Source organism: Gobius niger (genome assembly GCF_951799975.1).
Source record: "Gobius niger genome assembly, chromosome: 21".
Lineage (NCBI taxonomy): Eukaryota > Metazoa > Chordata > Actinopteri > Gobiiformes > Gobiidae > Gobius > Gobius niger.
Genome location: NC_136872.1, coordinates 25,041,562 through 25,067,208, shown reverse-complemented (window position 1 = coordinate 25,067,208; position 25,647 = coordinate 25,041,562). Strand labels below are relative to the sequence as shown.

At 44.5% G+C, this 25,647-nt stretch overlaps 1 protein-coding gene across 1 annotated transcript in view; it reads right to left on the bottom strand.

Annotated features, from left to right (window-relative positions):
- Positions 1-6,720: 6,720 nt before the first annotated feature.
- corin (corin, serine peptidase) overlaps positions 6,721-25,647 on the bottom strand; it is a 55,805-nt gene continuing 36,878 nt past the window's right edge. The window contains exons 20-24 of the mRNA XM_079580605.1: positions 25,118-25,469; positions 22,698-22,860; positions 22,520-22,628; positions 20,595-20,728; positions 6,721-6,911 (exon numbers count right to left, since the gene is read on the bottom strand). Coding sequence (XP_079436731.1) covers positions 6,729-6,911; positions 20,595-20,728; positions 22,520-22,628; positions 22,698-22,860; positions 25,118-25,469 — 941 coding nt within the window. The 3' untranslated portion in view covers positions 6,721-6,728. The remainder of the gene's footprint in view (positions 6,912-20,594; positions 20,729-22,519; positions 22,629-22,697; positions 22,861-25,117; positions 25,470-25,647) is intronic.

Below are 25,647 nucleotides of genomic sequence, written 5' to 3'. Positions count from 1 at the left end.
ACAAGAAAATGACAGAAAGTGACAAAAAAATTACGAAAAAATGATGAAAAAGTGGCAAAAATGTCACAAAAAATGACAAAAAAAATCAAAAATGACCAAAAAAAATAGACAAAAATTTGACACAAAAATGATTCAAAAAAAGACCAAAAAAAGACATAAAAATAGACCAAAAGAAATGATGAACATGTGACAAAAAGTTACAAAAATTAGTTGAAATTCCCCCAAAAAATGATGGGAAAAAAATCTGATGACGTGAGGAAAAAGATCCATTTAGATGAGTTTTGTAGGTCTTAGCTTTCAAATGAGGCGTTACACTGGCCTACAGGATTTGGGTAAAGCTGAACTGGAGAAAATGCTCTCGGTTCAGTCGGGGGTTAAGAGGTTAAAGATGTTTAACCTCTTAACCCCCGCCTGAACCGAGCATCCTGTCTCCAGTTCAGCTTTACCCAAATCTGAAAACTTATTTGAAAAAAGAGCAACAAAAACGTGTCAGGAAATGGACAAAAAGTGATGACACTGGTATTTTAGATTTGGGTAAAGCTGAAGCGAGGGTTAATCCTTATTTAAATGTATTTAGCACAACTCAGTGTGTCATATAACGTCATGTATCAGCTTACAGATGATTGTATGATCCGCACACACAGGGCTCTGCGAGGTCCCGGGTTCGATTCCCACCTGGACCAGGCTTTTCTGTGTGGAGTTTGCATGTTCTCCCCGTGTCTGTCAGGTTCCCTCCGGGTTCTCCACTAAAGACACGTATTCTGACTCCCATAATCCAGCGACGCTGCTGTTTTCAGACGGAGACTCGGACCCGGAGCCGTCTTCAGACCAGGATGTGGAGCAGGACTCGAGCCCAGGGGCCGGCGCTCTGTGCCTGGAGAACGACTACATGACGTCCTGCGCCAAAGAGCTGGCTCTGCTGGCTCTGATGGACAAGACGGGCGACCACATGATCCAGGTGAACGGCCAGAGGAAGATGATCTTTCTGATAGCTCCAAACTGGGGTGAGTTAGAAGCGACCAAGCTGTTCCACGTTTTCCTTATTTAAATCCAGTTACGTGAGCCTTTACACGATCCAAGTCTAGTCACACAAAATGAAACATGTCGATTTTCTCAGTGGATGAAAAGAGGAACTATATTGTGAGGCGTAATGCAGAGAAAGGCCCTTACACACGTGTGAGCTGCTCCGAAGTAAGATAAAAGTCGGGTCAGACTGTTTTTAATGCAGGCTAGCTGATACCATAGAAATGCACTAGCCTTGCACTAGCCTAGCGCCACGAAACTCTACAAATATAAGAACTGCATGAATTACAAAAACACTCTGGATAACGAGGAAATGAGGCCCTATGTCAAACATCCTGAAATATCCCTTTAAACTCCATCTAGTCCCTTTAAGGTCACTTCAGTGTTTCGATTTAAAGGCTCAGGCGTCAGAGAAAACGGCTGTAGGAAAGTTTATCCAGGAAACTGAAACCAGGATTCTGTGTTTACATGAAGCAAAACCAGGAAACCTCAAACCCCCATTATCACTTTGTGCATGTAAACACACTCCAGGTTGTCTCCCCCCTCGGCTAGGCCACGCCCCCGTGATGTCATAGCGCTAAGCATCTTGGGATTGGCAGCAATAATAAGCTAATGGAGACTTTAACCTCTTAACTCCCGCCTGAACCGAGAGGATCTTTTTCCTCACGGCATCAGATTTTTTTTCCAGCTTTTTTTTGTTGGGTATTATATATATGTGTGTGTGTATGTATAACTCATTTATGTAACTTTTTTATTATTTTTTCATCACATTTTTTGTCATTTTTTGTCAAATTTTTGTCATTTTTTTATCACATTTTTGTAATTTTTTTGTCGCATTTTTGTCATTTTTTCATCCATTTTTTATCAATTTTTTTCATTTTTTCGTCACATTTTTATCAAATTTTGGTCATTTTTTCATCCATTTTTTTTTTCTATTTTTTGTCATTTTTTGTCAAATTTTGGTCATTTTTTTGTCGCATTTTTGTCATTTTTTCATACATTTTTTTTTCAATTTTTGGTCAATTTCTTGTGACATTTTTGCCACTTTTTCATCAATTTTTCGTCACTTTTTGTCTTTTTTTTGGTCATTTTTTGTAACATTTTAGTCATTTTTTCATAATTTTTTTGTCATTTTTTGTCAGATTTTTGTCAATTTTTCATCAATTTTTCATCACTTTTTTGTCAATGTTTTCTCACTTTTTTGTCACATTTCCATCATTGTTTTCGTCTCAGTTTTGTCTCTATTTTCTCACTTTTGTCCAGAAGCTTTTGGATTGGGGTAAAGCCAAACTGGAGAAAACGCGCTCGGTTCAGGCGGGAGTTAAGGGGTTCAAAGGTAAAATAAAGATGACGGACTCTGTGACATCGGTGACATTTATTGAACACGTTTATTTACATCGGCCTCGAAGCGTCACATACAAAGTGCAGTAGAAAAATACTTTTTAAAAACCACACGACTTCACAGAAAACAACAGGACAGAGGAATGACCGCGCGGCGCCGGGACTGGGCTCAAAACAACCACAACGCACACGGCTAATGCTAACACGCTGCAGCACACGGGAGAGGCTAATGCTAAGCTAACTCCAGTTTGTTTTTGGTCTTTTCTACGTTTCTACAAAAAAAAAATCAACACTTTCAATAAATAAACTTAAGATTTAGTGAATTTAAAAGAACAAAAGTCACACAAAGTAAAAATGAAGCTAAATGAAACAAAAGCGTAAGTGCCGCCCGGAGCCTGGACTGAGTTTAAAGCGACACAAAGGCGGTGACGTCCAGTAGAACCTGCGTTAGGTTTTAGCCTCCAGGTTATGATTAAAGACGACATTTGGAAGAAAAGTAAAGGTTTTAGAGGCTGCACGAGCTTAAGGCGAGACACTGCAGGTGAACAGGGAAAAAAAAAAAATGTAGAGACGTCAATTTGAAACTTTTGCTGAACATCACAGATATAAATATGAGGAAAATGTGTTGCATTTTTTCTGTCATTTTATGTTTTCACTGCAGGTGTCGTACATGTTGTTTTTTTTTTACTCATTAATTTTGTGTAAAAGTGGCGCTAGCCGGCAGTTAGCCTGTTAGCTTCTTCTTCGTGATGCCATTAGTGTGTATTGGTGACTCCGACCCGGTGGCAGCGAAGTTGCAATTGTGGTTTTCTGTCCAGAGACACCAGGGGGAGATGAAAGACCCCCCGATCATCCCTTTAACACTTGTATCACCCCCACAGGGACGACGGGAGGATTTATTAAGAGAAACAAGTTACTTACGTTACGTGCTCATACATTAGGATCCTTTTTCTTTCTATAGGTCAGATGTGGAACCAAATGCAGGGTTCTAATCTACAGAGTCTACAGAGAACACGTTAGCCCCGCCCTCGCCCCCGCCCTCGTCCCCGCCCTCGTCCCCGCCCTCGTCCCCGCCCTCGCCCCCGCCCTCGTCCCCGCCCTCGTCCCCGCCCCCGCCCTCGTCCCCGCCCTCGCCTCCGCCCTCGTCCCCGCCCTCGTCCCGCCCTCGTCCCGCCCTCGTCCCCGCCCTCGTCCCGCCCTCGTCCCGCCCTCGTCCCGCCCTCGTCCCGCCCTCGTCCCCGCCCTCGTCCCGCCCTCGTCCCGCCCTCGTCCCCGCCCTCGTCCCCGCCCTCGTCCACGCCCTCGTCCCCGCCCTCGTCCCCGCCCTCGTCCTGTGACCGAAGTGTCTCCGGTTCTGAGTTTAAGACAAAGCAGCAGAGACACATTCCCCGTGAAGCGCCCAGTCGACCGGCGCCGCAAAAGAAAAAACAAACACACCAGCGTCACAGACTCTAGAGGCACCGGAGAGCGAAGCATCATGGGAGTCCAGCGCGGGAGGCCCAGGTGCATCGTGGGGGCTGTGGTCTAAAGACAGAGCAGTTTGGGAATGCTTTAAACAGGAAGAAGCTACAAAAACAGGAAGTCCCGGGGGAGTGGGAGTCACACGGAGACGGGGGGGCGGGGCTTGTGTGAAATGATCCAGTCTTAAGGCAGAGGTGGGTTTGAAACAAGTGAAAACCCGTCAGTGCTGGTTTGGTCCTGGTCCTGGTGCAGTCGAGGCGTAACTTTGTGTTGGAAGAAAAGATCAATGCAGCTGTTTGACCTTTGACCTTTAGCAGCTGTTTGACCTTTGACCTTTAGTAGCTGTTCTATCACAGATGTTGAAGCTCATGTATGTGTTTGTTATGGTTTCTGCTGTTTAGTATCTGCTTTATAATCAGACTCATGAACGTAATGACCAGACTCTGTGGTCTGACCACACCTGTGACCGAGGGTCTCTCTGTGGTCTGACCACACCTGTGACTGAGGGTCTCTCTGTGGTCTGATCACACCTGTGACTGAGGGTCTCTCTGTGGTCTGACCACACCTGTGACTGAGGGTCTCTCTGTGGTCTGACCACACCTGTGACGAGGGTCTCTCTGTGGTCAGACCACACCTGTAGAGGATCCACCAAGAGGATCTTTTTCCTCACGTCATCAGATTATTTTTTTTCCATCATTTATTCAACTCATTTTTGTCAATTTTTTGTCCTTTTTTTGTCACATTTTTGTCACATTTTTGTCATTTTTTCGTCATTTTTTTGTCATTTTTTTTGTCATTTTTTCGTCAATTTTTCGTCAATTTTTTATCAAATTTTGGTCATTTTTTGGTCAAATTTTTATCACATTTTTATCACATTTTTGTCACATTTTTTGTCATTTTTTGTCACATTTTTGTCACATTTTTGTCATTTTTTCGTCATTTTTTTGTCATTTTTTTTGTCATTTTTTTGTCAATTTTTCGTCAATTTTTTATCAAATTTTGGTCATTTTTTGGTCAAATTTTTATCACATTTTTATCACATTTTTATCACATTTTTGTCACATTTTTTGTCATTTTTTGTCACATTTTTGTCACATTTTTGTCACATTTTTGTCAATTTTTTGTCCTTTTTTTGTCACATTTTTGTCACATTTTTGTCAATTTTTTGTCCTTTTTTTGTCACATTTTTATCACATTTTTATCACATTTTTGTCACATTTTTATCACATTTTTGTCACATTTTTATCACATTTTTGTCAAATTTTTTGTCATTTTTTGTCACATTTTTGTCACATTTTTGTCACATTTTAAACACATTTTTGTCACATTTTTGTCACATTTTTCTCATTTTTTAATCATTTTTTCGTCCCTTTTTTGTCAATGTTTTCTCACTTTTTTGTCACATTTCCATCATTGTTTTTGTCTCAGTTTTGTCGCTATTTTCTCACCTTTCTTCCAGAAGCTTTTGGATTGGGGTAAAGCCAAACTGGAGAAAACGTGCTCGGTTCAGGTGGGAGTTAAGGGGTTAAAGACTAGAAGGTCTTGGCTTTCAAATCGCTCTCCAGTCACTGAGCTTTGAGACTTGGATCTGTGAACGCTCTCACGCTGCTGCTCTGGCTCAGACTGTTGACTCATAACAGTTTGGGGGTTTGGTGAAAGAACAGGGAGCACTTTGGGGGCGGGGCTTTTGCAAAAGGTCAACTGAAGGTTTAGCTCATTTTAGGATCGACTTTTTTCATGACAGAAAACTTCACATCAAAGTCCTGATCGACAAATATCAGAATCACAACAGGACTGACCTTTGGGAAACGTGTAATAATATAATAATAATCATCAAAGCCACAATCAATGCATTAAAGCAATTATTAAACTTCATTAAAAAGGATTTACATCGACAGTTCTGTTATTCAGTTGGAGGTTTGGATGAAAGTTTTTGCTTGTGTTTTCTAAGCACTTATTCTGTAACAGCAGCGTCTTTATTTACCGAGGACTTTCATCTGACTCCACGTTAATCCTTTTTAATGCTTTTAATGCTTTTTAATCCTTTTTAATGCTTTTTAATGTTTTTAATCCTTTTAATGCTTTTTAATGACTGGACTTGAGTCGTGATTCATGTTAAATGTCGGACACGTCTCCAAACACAAAGTTACGCCTGAGTCAGTTTTAAATCCGTGTGTGGGAGCGCAGGGGTTAGTCGTGTCTGCACATGTACGAGGGCTGAGCAATACTTCATTTGAATAACGCCTTACACTTGTATTGCACTTTACAAGCCTGTGTTAACAAGCTCCTCAAAGCTGCACAGTCATTATTCACTCACCTCAGACTCAGAGGGACTTTCTCTGTGATTCTTTTGCAACATCAGAAATATGTTTCCTCAAATGTTTCCTACATTTTTCCCAGTTTGCCCCTTATTTTCCCCAGTTTTTCCCCCATTATCTCACATTTCCCCCTCAGTTTTCCCCGTATTTTTCCCAATTTTTTCCCCATTAATCCCCAAATTTCCCTCATTTTTCCCAAAATGTTCCCCCATGATCTTCCCATTTTGTCCTTATTTATTCCTAATTTATCCCCTATTCTTAACTTATTTTCCCGCCAATTTTTCTCCAATTGTCCCCCTAAGTTTGCCTTATTTTTTTCCAATTTTTTCCCTAATTTATTCTATATTTTCCCCTTATTTCCTGACATTGTAGTTAAGCTCAGTATTGTAGATCTGACCTTGTAGTCGATACATCGCTCAGCTCTAGTGCACGTGTGTATGTATGTATGTAGTCTTGTATGTGGGCGTGTCTCATCAGTCGTGTATGTGGGCCTGTCTCATCAGTCATGTATGTGGGCGTGTCATGTATGTGGGCTTGTCTCATCAGTCATGTATGTGGGCGTGTCTTGCATGTGGGCGTGTCTCATCAGTCATGTATGAACGTGTGCAGGTAGATCTGCCGTCGGACCCAGCGGCTGAAGTGCGACACGTTGGCGTAGACCCCGGGACCCAGGACTTTGCTGAAACAGACCGAGCCCCAGGAGGTGAGTCCGAACAGCGTCCAGCGTCCGGAGGCGTCCTCGCAGACCAGCGGGCCGCCACTGTCCCCCTGCAGGAGACACCGGGTTACTACAGGACACCACAGGACCACATGAGAGAAGAGTCACAGGAGCTTCAGCAAAGGGAAGAACTTCAGTATCTAACGTTACTTCATGTGGAATTACAGGTCGGGAATGTGGCGTCACATCGCTGAGCATTATGGGATTAGCAGCAGTTAGAAACTCATGGAGACTTTAAAAGCTACAATACTGGAGTTATTGTTCACATTAACCCCTTAACTCCCGCCTGAACCGAGCATGTTTTCTCCAGTTTGGCTTTACCCCAATCCAAAAGCTTCTGGAAAAAAGCTGTGAAAACAAAACTGAGACGAAAACAATGATGGAAATGTGACAAAAGGTGACGAAAAAATGACCATAAAAATGATGAAAAATTGACCCAAAAAAAAGGTCAAATTCATTTTTGTAAATTTATTGTAATTTTTTGTCAATTTTTTTGTCATTTTTTTGTCACATTTCTTGTCACATTTTTTGTCTTTTTTTTGTCATTTTTCTTGTCATTTTTTGTCATTTTTTGTCATTTTTTTGTCATTTTTTTGTCACATTTTTTAGTCATTTTTTGTCATTTTTTTGTCATTTTTTTGTCATTTTTTTGTCATTTTTTGTCACATTTTTTGTCTTTTTTTGTCATTTTTTTTGTCATTTTTTGTCATTTTTTTGTCATTTTTTTGTCACATTTTTTGTCACATTTTTTTGTCATTTTTTGTCATATTTTTGTCATTTTTTTGTCATTTTTTTGTCTTTTTTTGTCTTTTTTTGTCATTTTTTTGTCATATTTTTTCATTTTTTTGTCACATTTTTTGTCATTTTTTGTCATTTTTTTTGTCATTTTTTTGTCTTTTTTTGTCATTTTTTTGTCACATTTCTTGTCACATTTTTTGTCTTTTTTTTGTCATTTTTCTTGTCATTTTTTGTCATTTTTTGTCATTTTTTTGTCATTTTTTTGTCACATTTTTTAGTCATTTTTTGTCATTTTTTTGTCATTTTTTTGTCATTTTTTTGTCATTTTTTGTCACATTTTTTGTCTTTTTTTGTCATTTTTTTTGTCATTTTTTGTCATTTTTTTGTCATTTTTTTGTCACATTTTTTGTCACATTTTTTTGTCATTTTTTGTCATATTTTTGTCATTTTTTTGTCATTTTTTTGTCTTTTTTTGTCTTTTTTTGTCATTTTTTTGTCATATTTTTTCATTTTTTTGTCACATTTTTTGTCATTTTTTGTCATTTTTTTTGTCATTTTTTTGTCTTTTTTTGTCATTTTTTTGTCACATTTCTTGTCACATTTTTTGTCTTTTTTTTGTCATTTTTCTTGTCATTTTTTGTCATTTTTTGTCATTTTTTTGTCATTTTTTTGTCACATTTTTTAGTCATTTTTTGTCATTTTTTTGTCATTTTTTTGTCATTTTTTTGTCATTTTTTGTCACATTTTTTGTCTTTTTTTGTCATTTTTTTTGTCATTTTTTGTCATTTTTTTGTCATTTTTTTGTCACATTTTTTGTCACATTTTTTTGTCATTTTTTGTCATATTTTTGTCATTTTTTTGTCATTTTTTTGTCTTTTTTTGTCTTTTTTTGTCATTTTTTTGTCATATTTTTTCATTTTTTTGTCACATTTTTTGTCATTTTTTGTCATTTTTTTTGTCATTTTTTTGTCTTTTTTTGTCATTTTTTTGTCATTTTTTGCCATTTTTTGGTCATTTTTTGGTCATTTTTTTGTCACATTTTTTGTCACATTTTTTGTCATTTTTTTGTCATTTTTTGTCAATTTCTTGTGACATTTTTGCCACTTTTTCATAAATTTTCGTCACTTTTTTGTCACATTTCCATCATTGTTTTCGTCTCAGTTTTGTTGCTATTTCCTCACTTTTCTTCCAGAAGCTTTTGGATTGGGGTAAAGCCAAACTGGAGAAAACGTGCTGGGTTCCGGTGGGAGTTAAGGGGTTAAACTGTGACATGTTTGGGCCTGACTCTCAGAGTTTTCCTGTACAGACTGACCTGAGCCCGTGAGGCCACACAGGCTGAGCTGGGTCTGAATACAGTGCATTATAATAAATAAATAAACTCATAAACAGACTGTAGCTCAGGTTCATCTGAAAATGTGACGATCTCTGCAGATATTTGATCCATCAACACGACACAAGTGTTTTTCTGCTGATGGTCCTTTAAGCCTAAATAAAGCACCACATCTGAGGAAAGTCCTGGTGAAAGATCAGGAGTAGAAGATCAGAGTCATTTCTTATTGGCCAGAAAACTCTTCCACGGAGCCGTTTTCAGTCAGAGGTTTATTGTGAGCAGCTCATGGTTTAGTTTCAGTGAGGACGGCTCGTGTTCCCACATAGTTCACGTCTCTAAAGCGAACGGTCTTCACGTGAAGGCTCATGGGGCGGAGGAATGAGGTGCAGCGGAAAAATACGTTGAGCAGGGTCAGGCTAAGGGACTTTTCTCACGTGTGGAGAAAACCTGCTGACCAATAGAATCATCTCTGGAAACACGAGGCCTAAAAGTCCCTCTGAAAAAGTCTCATTCGATTCCGTCGCTGAAAAAAGGCAGAAAAACATAAAATGACTGAAAACTCCCTGTTCACCTGCAGCGTCTGGCCTTCAAACCTGTGTCGTCCACGGCGATGACGGAGTTTGGCATCGCCTCATAGAAGGAATATAAAGTCATTTATCACATACAAATAAAGTCCAGTCTAAGTCGGGTCCATGTGGATGTTTATTCACAGCACATTGTTCAGTAGAAGCGACAAAACTGCAGTCGTAGCTAGTGCTAGCGTTAGCATTAGCGCTCTCTGTTATTTATGTATTTATGGGCTGTTGAACCACTTTGCTCCTCTCATGTCTTTGTGTCTTTATTTAGTAGAAACTATATTCATAATTCAGCGTTTGTAAAGCCTTTAATAGTTTGATCAGCCGTTTGTTAGAGCAAACTTTATCAAATCATGTGTTTCTAATTCTGCCGATCACAACCATTCAGGTCAGGTTTGTAATACTCAAAATATCCAGTTTGGACCAGTATAGGCTGGGGTTTGACTGGTTAAGATCAGGTTTGGACTGGTTAAGATCAGGTTTGACTGGTTAAGGTCAGGTTTGGACTGGTTTAGATCAGGTTTGGACTGGTCTAGATCAGGTTTGGACTGGTTTAGATCAGGTTTGGACTGGTTTAGATCAGGTTTGGACTGGTTTAGATCAGGTTTGGACTGGTTTCACCTGTTAAGGACCACCTATTCTGATGTCCTCTCTCCTGGCTAAATTAAAGTCACCTCTCCATATTGAAATTACTGTTAAAACAACATACTTTGTCCAAATTGCTTATGTGAACCATCATAGGAATCAGGACCAGAAGTAGCTTCTTTGTACATTTAGAAGGACATTGTGACAAAAACATGTAAAAAGGTTCTTTAGTTATAAAATTAATACAAATATAGTTTTTTTATATATCGTAAATTACACATAAACTGAAATGTCTTTCCTGAAAATATACTTCATAGCACACACTCCACATTTAGTACAGTTGTGATTTGTAAACTTTTACTTGTTTTTGGTGCTATATCTCATTAGCATTGTGCACAAACCAAAGTGACAAATGTTATAAAAGCAAAAATATTTTCACAAATGTGTCAAACAAAGTGAAACAGTAACAACAAACCTCCCAAAAATGGACTAAATCAAACTAAAGGAAGTGGGTCATTTCTTTTCCAAATTTATCTCAGTGCACAAAGGTGCGTCAGTCACACCTTCCCCCAAAACAAAATGGCCGCCTTGTTTACTCAGAAAAGAGCTTTTACACGTCTTCATTCACTGTGGATCTGGACTATGGACGTCTACACAGATGCACCACTGTCACCTTTTAAATCAACAGGTTTGTGCTAAATGCTAATGTGGCTAACATGTGGCTAACATGTGGCTAACATGTGGCTAACATGTGGCTAACATGTGGCTAACACTGAGCACTGCCAGCACAAATATCAATGGATTTCTTTGGGAAATGGCTCATTTTAAAGAGAATAGTCATGAGGATTAAGGGAACAGAACTGGAATTGCTAAAAAGTTTGTTTACAAGAAGATTTTCTCATTTGTGGAGTATTTTTAGGTAATTTCTGACAGTGAAAATTGAAAATAATGAACCAAATTTTCCAAAAGGAGTATTTTGTTGAAATTTTTGTTGAATTATATTTTTATGGTTTAAGGCAGGTTTGGACTGGTTTAAGGCAGGTTTGGACCAGTTTAGATCAGGTTTGGACTGGTTTAAGGAAGGTTTGGACTGGTTTAAGGCAGGTTTGGACCAGTTTAGATCAGGTTTGGACTGGTTTAAGGAAGGTTTGGACTGGTTTAGATCAGGTTTGGACCAGTTTAGATCAGGTTTGGACTGGTTTATGGCAGGTTTGGACTGGTTTAAAGCAGGTTTGGACTGGTTTAAGGCACGTTTGGACAGGTTTAAGGCAGGTTTGGACTGGTTTAAGGCACATTTGGACAGGTTTAGATCAGGTTTGGACTGGTTTAAGGCAGGTTTGGACTGGTTTAGATCAGGTTTGGACTGGTTTAAGGAAGGTTTGGACTGGTTTAAGGCAGGTAACTCAGAGGTCTATTAAAAACAATAAATAAACATAAACTTATAACTGATGTTTGTCCTCCAAAAGCTTAGAAAATACAAAAAGGGTGGAGGGAGAACATTAAAGGGTTAAAGTAGTTTTTGAATAACTGGAGAAAGTTTCCATTTTTCTCAAATTGTTTTCCCCCTTAACTGTTTTAAGCATGACCATATATGGGCGATTCCACAGATGTGATTCACTTCCTGGTCAGTGTCGTGTGTTCCAGAGTCTGCTTCGAACATGACCATATATGGGAGATTCCGCTCCAGCGCTGCTCGGAACACGGTGACATCACCTGGCCTCTGATTGGTCGATCTGTTGCGATGCATGATGGTTAGCCTTCATAGCAAAGGTTTATCCTCAGAGCGTGCGACATTTCAGGGTCAGAAACGTTAATCAGAATAACTGCAGCGTTTGCATCGACTTACTGTGTTTTTATTCTTCATCTGTGGTTAATTCACCGACGTTATGTCGGGCGAGTCGGACACAGAAGGCCTGAAGCCGGAGGAGGAAACCTCCAAGGACAGGTTTGCCAAGGCTAAAGCCTTCTTCGAGAGCGCCACGCGGGAAACTGTCCCACGTCCTCAGCGCAGATTCACCAGGAATGGACCTCAAGGAGCGCCGGGCGACCTTTCCCAAGCACCGGCACCGACGGACCAAGTCCCTGAGCGGGAAACTGTGGAGACGACGTCCCAGGATCAAAGGGAACATCTCAGAGAACAGGCTGAGGAGTCCACGAGAGACCAGAACATGACGCTTTGGAGAGGAGCGAAGCAAGACCCGCCCAGAGAGAGTCTGACACAGCAAGACCCGCCCAGAGAGAGTCTGACACAGCAAGACCCGCCCAGAGAGAGTCTGACAGAGGAAGACCCGCCCAGAGAGAGTCTGACAGAGGAAGACCCGCCAAGAGAGAGTCTGACAGAGGAAGACCCGCCCAGAGAGAGTCTGACACAACAAGACCCGCCCAGAGAGAGTCTGACAGAGGAAGACCCGCCCAGAGAGAGTCTGACAGAGGAAGACCCGCCCAGAGAGAGTCTGACAGAGGAAGACCCGCCCAGAGAGAGTCTGACAGAGGAAGACCCGCCCAGAGAGAGTCTGACAGAACGTTCTGAAGGACTGGAAATGGAGACGACGGCCTCCAGACGAGGACAGGACGTGAACCAAACGCTGCTGAGAGGAGACATGTCCCTCAAACCTTCTGTGCTGGAAACAGAAAGAGTTTGTGTTTCTGAGGAGAAACTGCCCCTCGGAGACGCGTTCATGAGGGTCTGTGAAGAAAAGGGGCGGGAAACGCCCAGAGACCTCGGAGCAAGGCCAAAGAAACGTCTTCAAATCAGCGAAACATCTGAAGTTTCCAAACATCGCGTCTGGAAAGAGCGTCGCGCTACTTTAGAAGTGGAACAAAAGCTCTTACTTGAGGAGAACAAGGCCGTGGATGTGGAACTCCATAAGCTTAACAAGAGAGAGAAGCAGGAGAAGTTTTGTGCGAAGCTGGAATGGGAGATCGCGGAGTTGAAAAGCCGTAAAATCGCTTTGCAGAGCGAGATCGACTGTAAGAAATGTAGGCAGGACAGTCAGGAGTCTTCAAAAGACCGCTGCTTCGAGCTAGAAGATGAGAAGAGTCAGTTACTTGTGGAGAACAAGGCTCTGAAGGAGGAATTTGCAAAGATCTGCCAGAGAGAGGAGCGAGAGCGAGACACCTCTGAGAAGCAATGTGTGGAGCTGGAAACGGAGATCGAGGCGTTAAAAAGTCAGAACAGCGGTTTGGAAGACAAGATCCAACACGCCAAGTCAAGCCAAGGAAGTCAAGAGGCTTTGAAGCAGCGCCACGCCCAGCTAGAGGCAGAGAAGATCATCATTTTCTCCAAAAACAAGTGGCTTCAAGGCAAACTGGAGGAGATGAACAGAAACACTGACCCACAGTGCAGTGTCGAACGCGCTTCAGAACTTCAGATCGAGGTGATGGATTTGAAAAGGCAAACAGAAGATCTGCAGGAGCAAAAAGAACAAGCGAAATCCAAGCTGGAACAGCAGGTCTCCATGAAACAGCAGCTTCTGGAGATGGAAGGAGTGAGAAATCGCGTTCGTGAGGAAAAAGAAGCCGTTCAGGATGAACTCTCGCAGCTGCGAGAGAAACTCGAGCCAGACACTTTTGAAGACACGTGTTTGGAAAGAGCTAAGGACCTGGAGAAGGAGATCAAAGCGCTGAAAAGTCAGAAAGAAGCTTTGGAAGACGAGATCGAACAGGCCAAGTCAAGCCGAGAAAGTCCAGAGTCTTTGAAAGACCACTGTGCCGAGTTAGAGCTGGAGAAGCTCGGCATTTTCTACACAAACATTGGGCTACAAAACGAACTGGAGGAGATGAAAAGGAACACTGACCCACAGTGCAGTGTCGAACACGCCTCAGAACTTCAGATCGAGATAGCCGGGCTGAAAATGCAGAGAGTAAATCTGCAGGAGCAAAAAGAACAAGTGAAATCCAAGCTGGAGTATCAGGTCTCCTTGAAACAGCAGCTTCTGGAGTTGGAAGGAGTGAGAAATCGCGTTCGTGAGGAAAAAGAAGCCGTTCAGGATGAACTCACGCAGCTGCACGAGAAACTGGAGCCAGACACTTTTGAAGACACGTGTTTGGAAAGATCTCACGACGTGGAGCAGGAGATCAAAGCGCTGAAGAACCACACGGGCGTTCTACAGGGCGAGCTGGAACGCGCCAACGCCAAAGTCCAACAACAAAGGTGTGAGAAGGAGCGCTGCCTCGAGCTGCAGGCCTCGAGCCGACGCCTTCAAGACCAGAACGAGTCGATACGACGAGAGATTTCCCAAACGCTCGGGAAACTCGCTCAGGAGAAAAGCTGGAAGCATCAACTCGACGCGACGCAGGTGTTGATGCGAGTCATGGAGAGCGAGAAGGAGCAGCTGCTGAAACACAAGCAGAAGCTGGACAAAGAGCTGTACGTGCAGAAGACCATCGCCTACGAGTACAAGCTGCAGATCCAGCTCATGAACAAACTGAAGAGCGACAATCTCCATCTGCAGCAGGACGTGGATGAACTGGTGACCGAGATCAGGAACACCAAATCAGAGCAGGAGAACTCCAAAGACATGGCCAAGAACGACCCGCAGGTGAAGGAGAAGAACAAACAGCTCAGGAAGAAGGTGGAGAAGCTGAAGGAGGAGCTGGAGAAGCTCAGACCTGTGGAGGTGGAGCACGAGAACTTCACATACGGGCTGGACGAGCTGCGGGAGGAAACCTGCGACCTGCACCAACAAATCCAAGACCTGAACGAAGAAGTAACGAGCAAGAAGATGCTGCAGGTCCATCTGAAGAGCCTGAAAGCCGAGCGGGAGTGGCTGCGGCAGAGAGGGTGTGGCCTGATCCAGGAGATCTTTTGGTTGAAAAAGGTTCGCTCGGAGCAGCTGCCGTTATGCAAGGAGAAAAAGCAGAGGGAGGAGGAGAACAAGCGCCTGCAGCAACAGCACCAGCTCCTGTGCAGAAAGATGGAGGAGCTTTTTGTGGAAACTCTCAGCACAGAAGCTGATCAGGATTTAAGCGGAGTCGCAAAGACTCAGAGAGAAGAGATGGAGCGACTGAACCAGGAGCTGACGGAGGAAATCCAGGAGTTTGAGGCCAGGGAGGAGTGAACCAGCTGAGGAACCAGCTGAGGAACCATCTGAGGAACCAGCTGAGGAACCAGCTGAGGAACCAGCTGAGGAACCATCTGAGGAACCAGCTGAGGAACTCAGCCCCCCCCCCCCCACACACACACACATATATATATATATACACACACACACACACACACACACACACACACACACACACACACACACACACAACACACACACAACACACAACACACAACACACACACACACAACACATATATCTGTACATATAAATATATATGTACAGATATATACACAACACACACACACACACACACAACACACAACACATATATATGTACATATAAATATATATGTACAGATATATACACAACACACACACACACAACACACACACACACACACACACACAACACACAACACATATATATGTACATATAAATATATATGTACAGATATATACACAACACAACACACACACATATATATGTACATATAAATATATATGTACAGATATATACACACACACACACACACACACACACACACACACACACACACACACACACACACACACACACACACTAGAGCCCGGCCCTCGTCCGACACATTTAAAATCACAATATTTCCATCAGCCTAATGACACAGTAGGAAACAATATTGTTTGTGTGGAAAAAGTCAGATTTTATCCATCAAAAGGCATTCGGAACGACAACACAGATGAGCGGAGCACGTACGCACTTATACTGGCCTGGGGTGGGGTGTAAGGGTGTTGTAGGTGGGGGTTGGGGGATATACTGGCCTGGGGCGGGGTGTAGGGGTGTTGTAGGTGGGGGTTGGGGGATATACTGACCTGGGGCGGGGTGTAAGGGTGTTGTAGGTGGGGGTTGGGGGATATACTGGCCTGGGGCGGGGTGTAGGGGTGTTGTAGGTGGGGGTTGGGGGATATACTGGCCTGGGGCGGGGTGTAGGGGTGATGTAGGTGAGGGTTGGGGGGGATATACTGGCCTGGGGCAGGGTGTAGGGGTGTTGTAGGTGAGGGTTGGGGGGGATATACTGGCCTGGGGCAGGGTGTAGGGGTGTTGTAGGTGAGGGTTGGGGGGGATATACTGGCCTGGGGCGGGGTGTAGGGGTGATGTAGGTGGGGGTTGGGGGATATACTGGCCTGGGGCGGGGTGTAGGGGTGTTGTAGGTGGGGGTTGGGGGATATACTGGCCTGGGGCGGGGTGTAGGGGTGATGTAGGTGAGGGTTGGGGGGGATATACTGGCCTGGGGCAGGGTGTAGGGGTGTTGTAGGTGAGGGTTGGGGGGGATATACTGGCCTGGGGCAGGGTGTAGGGGTGTTGTAGGTGAGGGTTGGGGGATATACTGGCCTGGGGCGGGTGTAGGGGTGTTGTAGGTGGGGGTTGGGGGATATACTGGCCTGGGGCGGGGTGTAAGGGTGTTGTAGGTGGGGGTTGGGGGATATACTGGCCTGGGGCGGGGTGTAGGGGTGTTGTAGGTGGGGGTTGGGGGATATACTGGCCTGGGGCGGGTGTAGGGGTGTTGTAGGTGGGGGTTGGGGGATATACTGGCCTGGGGCGGGTGTAGGGGTGTTGTAGGTGGGGGTTGGGGGATATACTGGCCTGGGGTGGGGTGTAGGGGTGTTGTAGGTGGGGGTTGGGGGATATACTGGCCTGGGGCGGGGTGTAAGGGTGTTGTAGGTGGGGGTTGGGGGATATACTGGCCTGGGGCGGGTGTAGGGGTGTTGTAGGTGGGGGTTGGGGGATATACTGGCCTGGGGCGGGGTGTAAGGGTGATGTAGGTGAGGGTTGGGGGATATACTGGCCTGGGGCGGGTGTAGGGGTGATGTAGGTGAGGGTTGGGGGATATACTGGCCTGGGGCGGGTGTAGGGGTGATGTAGGTGAGGGTTGGGGGATATACTGGCCTGGGGCGGGTGTAGGGGTGTTGTAGGTGGGGGTTGGGGGATATACTGGCCTGGGGCGGGTGTAGGGGTGATGTAGGTGAGGGTTGGGGGATATACTGGCCTGGGGCGGGTGTAGGGGTGTTGTAGGTGGGGGTTGGGGGATATACTGGCCTGGGGCGGGTGTAGGGGTGATGTAGGTGAGGGTTGGGGGATATACTGGCCTGGGGCGGGTGTAGGGGTGATGTAGGTGGGGGTTGGGGGGGATATACTGGCCTGGGGCGGGTGTAGGGGTGATGTAGGTGGGGGTTGGGGGGGATATACTGGCCTGGGGCGGGTGTAGGGGTGATGTAGGTGGGGGTTGGGGGGGATATACTGACCTGGGGCGGGTGTAGGGGTGTTGTAGGTGAGGGTTGGGGGATATACTGGCCTGGGGTGGGGTGTAGGGGTGTTGTAGGTGGGGGTTGGGGGATATACTGGCCTGGGGCGGGTGTAAGGGTGATGTAGGTGGGGGTTGGGGGATATACTGGCCTGGGGCGGGGTGTAGGGGTGTTGTAGGTGGGGGTTGGGGGATATACTGGCCTGGGGCGGGGTGTAGGGGTGTTGTAGGTGGGGGTTGGGGGATATACTGGCCTGGGGCGGGTGTAAGGGTGTTGTAGGTGAGGGTTGGGGGGGATATACTGGCCTGGGGCGGGGTGTAGGGGTGTTGTAGGTGAGGGTTGGGGGATATACTGGCCTGGGGCGGGTGTAAGGGTGTTGTAGGTGGGGGTTGGGGGGGATATACTGGCCTGGGGCGGGGTGTAGGGGTGTTGTAGGTGAGGGTTGGGGGATATACTGGCCTGGGGCGGGTGTAAGGGTGATGTAGGTGGGGGTTGGGGGATATACTGGCCTGGGGCGGGGTGTAAGGGTGTTGTAGGTGGGGGTTGGGGGGGATATACTGGCCTGGGGCGGGGTGTAGGGGTGTTGTAGGTGGGGGTTGGGGGATATACTGGCGTGGGGCGGGGTGTAGGGGTGTTGTAGGTGGGGGTTGGGGGATATACTGGCCTGGGGCGGGGTGTAGGGGTGTTGTAGGTGAGGGTTGGGGGATATACTGGCCTGGGGCGGGTGTAAGGGTGTTGTAGGTGGGGGTTGGGGGATATACTGGCCTGGGGCGGGGTGTAAGGGTGTTGTAGGTGGGGGTTGGGGGGGATATACTGGCCTGGGGCGGGGTGTAGGGGTGATGTAGGTGGGGGTTGGGAGATTCTAAAGTTCTAGTTTTACAAACTGAGCCATAATAATCAAAATGATACAAATAAAGTCGACACAAACCTCACTTTGCCTGGAATGAGTCTGTCATATAAGTTGAATTACAGAAGTAAATGCACTTTTTCATGATATTCTAATTATATGAAGAGCACCTGTATTTTGTTTCACACACTTTATGTACTCACAGTACTCACAGTACTCACAGTACTCACAGTACTCACAGTACTCACAGTACTCACAGTACACACAGTACTCACAGTACACAAGTAACATTTTATTCAAGTATGTTTTCTTCTTTTACTTGAGTACTTGTCTGGGTCACCACCTTCCACTTCTACTCGAGTAAGATGACTTCATAGTAACGTTACTCTGACTTGAGTACATTTTGTGGCTACTTTACCACCTGTTTCTGAAGAGAAGCGTCTAAACCAGGGGTGCCCAAAGTGGGGCCCGCGGGCCAAATTCTGCCACCGAAACAATTTTGTTGGCCCGTCAGAGAGTGACCTACTTTTGTGCTGTGTGTGGTCAATACTAACTCTCTTCCATTCATTCTCAAAGGTAAATATGGATGCAGTACACTTTTTGACCACCAGTGTAAAATTGGGGGCGCTGTTTCACTCCTTTCACAGAGTTAAGGAAACACTGTTGTGGTGTCTTGGTATTTATCAATCACAGAGCGTTGTAGCAGCAACTTTCACAGTTTATCAATTTTTTATTGCAAAGGTTGTTGACGTCAACAACTGTATATGTTAAAAATTGACTTATAAAAGAATTGATGCTGAACTGACACTTTCAAAATAATCTAATGTGGCATTTTCTTTGAGTGAACGAATGAGGTAAAGTTACTGTAGGTGCTGTAGATGCAGGTGTTTTGTTTTTTTGCACTAAATTGCTACAACGGTTGATTTTGTTTTACTAAAACTAGGCTTTTGCCAAAGTTACCATTTGTTTTATTATGGCATGTTGTTTGCATAGATAGAAACAAATGCATTGCCGGCAGTAAGTCAGACCTGTTCCCGGTGCGTGTTGGTCTCCTCAGGGCTGCCCTTTGTCACCGGTTCTGTTCATTACTTTTATGGACAGAGTTTCTCGGCGCAGCCAGGGGCCGGAGGGCGTCCGGTTTGGGAGCCTCAGAGTCTCATCTCTGCTGTTTGCAGATGATGTTGTTCTGTTGGACCTTCAGCTGCTCTGGGCCGGTTTGCAGCCGAGTGTGTAGCGGCCGGGATGAGGATCAGCACCTCCAAATCTGAGGCCATGGTTCTCCTTCCCCTCTACAGGTCGGTGGGGAGTCCTTGCCTCAAGTGGAGGAGTTCAAGTATCGACAGACGGATCGGTGCGGCGTCAGCAGTGATGCGGTCGCTGTATCGGTCTGTCGTGGTGAAGAGGGAGCTGAGTCGGGGCAAAGCTCTCGATTTACCGATCGATCTACGTTCCCGCCCTCACCTATGGTCATGAGATTTGGGTCATGACCGAAAGGACGAGATCGCGAATACAAGCGGCCGAAATGAGTTTCCTTCGCAGGGTGGCTGGGCGCACCCTCCGAGATCGGGTGAGGAGCTCAGTTACCCGGGAGGAGCTCGGAGTAGAGTCGCTGCTCCTTCACGTCGAAAGGAGCAGCTGAGGTGGCTCGGGCATCTGTTCCGGATACCTCCTGGTCGCCTCCCGCGGGAGGTGTTCCAGGCATGTCCTAGTGGGACAAGGCCTCGTGGAAGGCCCAGGACACGCTGGTGGGACTATGTCTCCGAGCTGGCCTGGTGTCGCCTCGGGGTCAGAACAGCTGGAGGAGGTGTGGCCTCGGGGTCAGAACAGCTGGAGGAGGTGTGGCCTCGGGGTCAGAACAGCTGGAGGAGGTGTGGCCTCGGGGTCAGAACAGCTGGAGGAGGTGTGTGTGGATCGGGCCCCGCGACCCGGCCCCGGATAAAGCGGAAGAAAATGGATGGATAGAAACAAATGCAAATGTTGGCTCTCGAAAACATTAAAAGTAAATAAAATAAAGTAACTTTATAATTTGCAGTTATGTGTTTTCGTGCTTGACGTCGCCGTGTTTGGCCGCGACTCAGAGGCACTTTTTCATTTTGGCCTCGGGGACAAAGAGTTTGGGCCCCCTGGTCTAAACTGCATTAACGAACAACATTTACATGAGGATTAGTCTCGTAATCTTTGAGTTTGACAAACAGACAAAATGTCGTCCTCAGTTTCCCATTTCCAGAATGTTATTGAAATGAAAGAAACCTGGTGAGCTCCTTCAGCCTGATGATCCTCAGCTCTCAGGTTACAGAGACTGAACCTTCTGATCATCGTGAAACACTCACCATGCAGGAGTCCACGGTGCCCGCGTCGTAGCCGGCGCAAAGCATTCTGGGAGTGATGGTCTTGGAGTCGAAGTAGGACTGACACTGGGACATGGAGATGATCCGCACCGCCCCCTCCTGGAGCTTAAACGGCACTGCAGCAGACGGAGACATTCCCATCAGCAACTTCTCTTTAACTCTGGGGAGGCACCGATACCACTTTTTATAAAACCGATACGAGTACTTGGATTTAAGTACTCGCCGATACCGAATACTGATGCGAGTACTTGGATTTAAGTACTCGCCGATACCGAACACCGATACGAGTACTTGGATTTAAGTACTCGCCGATACCGAACATCGATACGAGTACTTGGATTTAAGTACTCGCCGATACCGAACACCGATACGAGTACTTGGATTTAAGTACTCGCCGATACCGAACACCGAACACCGATACGAGTACTTGGATTTAAGTACTCGCCGATACCGAACACCGATACGAGTACTTGGATTTAAGTACTCGCCGATACCGAACATCGATACGAGTACTTGGATTTAAGTACTCGCCGATACCGAACATCGATACGAGTACTTGGATTTAAGTACTCGCCGATACCAAATACCGATACGAGTACTTGGATTTAAGTACTCGCCGATACCGAACACCGATACGAGTACTTGGATTTAAGTACTCGCCGACACCGAACACCGATACGAGTACTTGGATTTAAGTACTCGCCGATACCGAACACCGATACGAGTACTTGGATTTAAGTACTCGCCGATACCGAACATCGATACGAGTACTTGGATTTAAGTACTCGCCGATACCGAACATCGATACAAGTACTTGGATTTAAGTACTCGCCGATACCGAATACCGATACGAGTACAAGGCTTTTCTTCAACATTCTTACTTTTTCACAGCAGATCGGTTTGTAATTAGTTAATTTACTCATTTACATTTCCTTAAGTAAAGTCGGCGACACATTTAAGAGCCGTTATATTAGAATTGTGCTGATGCCATTTATTTATTTATTTTATTTTCATTCAATATAATTTTTTATTTTTATGTCTCTGTCCATCATAGACAGAAAAGTCCATGTCCTAAAGCTCCCAATGCCTGAGCTTTATTCATTTATGTATTTTTATTTAACAATAGTATTGAGATGTTTCTTAAATGGTCTCTTTTCGTCTTTACTTCAGCTCCTGTAGATTTTCTCGTGTGTTTGTAGTAACTTAGCGAGAAGCTACAGCGTTTTCATTGTTCTGCTGCAGCTCATTTTCCTCAATATAAACATGCTGTATGTCTTTAATCTGGATTTTCTGAGGACTTTTTAGTCGCCGGGTCAGTTTTTCAGATGAATAAACCCCTGGGCATAAAACGGCGTCAGAATGGCCTAAACTGTTAGCCGCGAGTTAGCATCGTTAGCCTGTATGTTGTAAACACTGCAGCGAGTTAGCATCGTTAGCCTGTATGTTGTAAACACTGCAGACGCTGCAGCGCTAACAACATTAAGCTCTGGTTAAATCCAGCTCAGACTCTGGTTTAGAGAGCGCAGTCTGTAATAAAGTCAGCTCTATGTGGATTATTGTGTTTACACTAAACTATTCTCCAGTCAAAATGGTATCAGTTTCTGGTATCGGGGCCTCATGAATGAGAACAAGCATGTGGTATCGGCCCGATACTCGATGCTGGTATCGGTATCGGTGCATCCCTTATTAACTCACACTGAAAACAGTTACAATAAACTGCCCTGTGCGTGACATCAGAGGCATAACCTCTGAGAGTAAAGGACTAACACTTATATCCAGGAAATGTTATATTATAAACGGTTTCTACACCACAAAAAGTGAATATCAAGCATTGCTCCTGGATTTTGGCCTAAACTCAAACTTTAACCTGAGTTTCCGTGAGGGTAAAACGGCGGCTCGGGACTCACTGCGGTTTCCCATGTGGCCCCATCCCGTGATGTAGCAGTACGAGTCCGGCGTGGGCAGCTGCCCCGGGGCGGGCAAACACACGGGCCGCACGAACGCCGTCTCCTCCACCTGCAGCCAAACACAGCTTTACCCAAATCTAAGAGCTCCTGGAGCAACGTGCAGGAGGACCTCTCTGACCTCGCTCTCCAGCTGCACGGCGCTGATGTCGTAGTCCACCACGGCCCGGCTGTACCTGGGATGGACCAGGATGGTTCGGACTCTCCGGGTCTGGCTCTGAGTCCCGGGATGGTCCAGGTTATTCAGGCCCAGGACGACCCTCCACAGGTCGGCGCTCTCCCGGCTGGAACCACAGGGACATCAGCACTTTCCCATCATGCACCTGGTCCTGACAGTTTGTGATTATGACTCATGAGGCACAGATCAGAGGAACATCTGGAGGAACGTCTTAGAACATCTGACAGAACATCTGACAGAACTCACTGCAAAAAGTGGATTCTAAGCAAGTAAAAAATGTCTTACTTTAAGAAATAAGTTTTTATTTTTTACCTAAAAAGTAATAATGTTTTGCTGAGCAAAGTTTTCTTGAGAAAAAAATTCTTGTTTTAGGAAATAAAATCGAGCCATTTCTTGTTCAGATAAATTTGCTAAAAACCTGCTCATTTTTCTTGTAACAAGAAAGAAAAACTTTTGGAATATTTTTCTTATTTTAAGAAAAACTAAGATAAACAACTCTTAATGTAAGAACTGATTCTCACAGAGAGATAACACATTCCATTCTTTAGAGTGGGCGGCTCGGTGGCACAGCGGTTAGAGCCTCAGCTTCACAGCTAGAAGGTCCTGGGTTCGATTCCCACCAGGACGGGGCCATGTTCTCCCCGTGTCTGCGTAGGTTTCACCTACCACTAAAAACATGTACAATAGGTGAATCCTCCAGCAGGTGATTCAGGCTCCACATCATGGAGACGGGTCTCCGGGCGCAGGTGATATTTTCCTTAAATATTAGTATTTATTAAGAACATTTTGTGTAATTTAGAACATTTTACTTAAATCAAGCAACATTTAAGTAAAATGTCCCACAACCTTTCACTGAATAAGAATGTTTTCCTTAAATGATTCCACATCACATTTTGCTTAATTCTAGTTATTTTATTTGCTTAAATTTAGTGTTTCTTTCTTGTTTTATGATTAGAAAAATATTCCAGAAATAATAATTCTTAGCAAGAAAAAAATGCTCAGCCCATTGGCAGAACTTTTTCCTTAAAACAAAACAAAATGTCTTATTCTAAGATTTTTTTCCTTGTTTTTAGTCCGGTACTTTTTGCAGTGCATCTGATAGAACATCTGACAGAACATCTCATAAATGTGCACGTTTTGATCCGCGGTGAACAGACTTGACGAGGTTTTTAGCTCCTGAGGTCCAGGAAGTTCAGGGACGACTCATTTTAAGGCTTTGACTGAGCTCTTTAACCTTAACCCACTCGACTTTACCCAAATCTAAAAGCCTATTGAAAAAAGTGACAAAAAAGAGACAAAAAAGAGACAAAAAAGAGACGTGAATGACGATTAAAACACAGCAAAAAAAAAGCATCAGATGAGCAACAAAACGGCAACAAAAAGTGATGAAAAAACGAATCGAAGAAAAATCTTAGATTAGTTTTGTGGGTCTTAGCTTTCAAATGAGGCGCTGCACTGTATTAGATGTAAACTCCAGGCGAGAAGCTTTTAGATTTAGGTAAAACTGAGCTGGATAAATTGGCTCGTGTGATCCTTATATTCTTCTTCTTTTAAGAACCTAATGTCAAAAAAATGTGCACTCCAGTCCTGTTCTCCAAATCTAAAAGCTTCTTCAAAACAGCGATAAAAAAAACAAAAAGAAAAGGAGGAAAAAAACGCAACAAAAAGTGATAAAAAGTGACCAAAAAAAGCGACAAAAATCCATCAGAAAAAAAGACAAAAATCCATCAGAAAAAAGACAAAAATCCAGCAGAAAAAAAGACAAAAATTCAACAAAAATGTGACAAAAATGTGACAAAAATTCAACAAAAAAGTGAGAAAAATCCAGCAGAAAAAAGACAAAAATCCATCAGAAAAAAAGACAAAAATCCATCAGAAAAAAGACAAAAATCCATCAGAAAAAAGACAAAAATCCATCAGAAAAAAAGACAAAAATCCAGCAGAAAAAAGACAAAAATCCAGCAGAAAAAAGACAAAAATCCATCAGAAAAAAAGACAAAAATCCAGCAGAAAAAAGACAAAAATCCATCAGAAAAAAAGACAAAAATCCAGCAGAAAAAAAGACAAAAATTCAACAAAAAAGTGAGAAAAATCAGGCAGAGAAAAAGACAAAAATTCAACAAAAATTCAACAAAAATGCAAAAAAAAAAGAGAAAAACATACAAAAGGTGACACACAGCAACAACACGAGGAAAAAGATCAGTTTTGTGGGTCTTAGCTTTCAAATGAGGTGCTACACAGGCCTATATAACAGCCAAAGAGGACAGAAGGCATTTGGTTTAGCGGGTGGTAAATATCAGCTGGATATCACCAAACCAAACAAGGCGCAGCCGCTCCCCCTGGTGGCAGAGTAAAGTACTGACCCTTCGAAGCAGTGCGCCACAGTGAGGGCCCACCTCCTCCCGATCAGGACACACCCACACACGTGTCCGCTCACGCCGCTCTGCAGCGAGCACTGCCACGGCCACGCCCCCATCCGCGAGACACGCCCCCCCAGGATCCGCTTCTGCCGCCGCACTACAGCTCCCATCATCCTCTGGGGCGGCGTGGCCTCTGGGACCACAGCTCCCATCATCCCCTGGGGCGGCGTGGCCTCGGAGCTGTCGGTCTGTCTGTGGTGAGAGCCGTTTCTGTGTGAGGAAACTCCATCTCCCACAATCCTCCTGTGTCGGCGATGCACTGAGGCCCCGCCCATTGCAGGTCGACGCCCACAATCTGAGGAGACAAATCATTTCTTCCATTAAACACAAATAATCCACGTTTTCCTTTCGTGCTACACATGGATACCAAACCTGTCAGTATTTGTGAATAAGCGTGAGAAAGACCAGGAGCCGCACAGACATGTCGGAGTCACTTCCTGGATAAATCTCAGAGAATAAACCTGGTAAAGAGA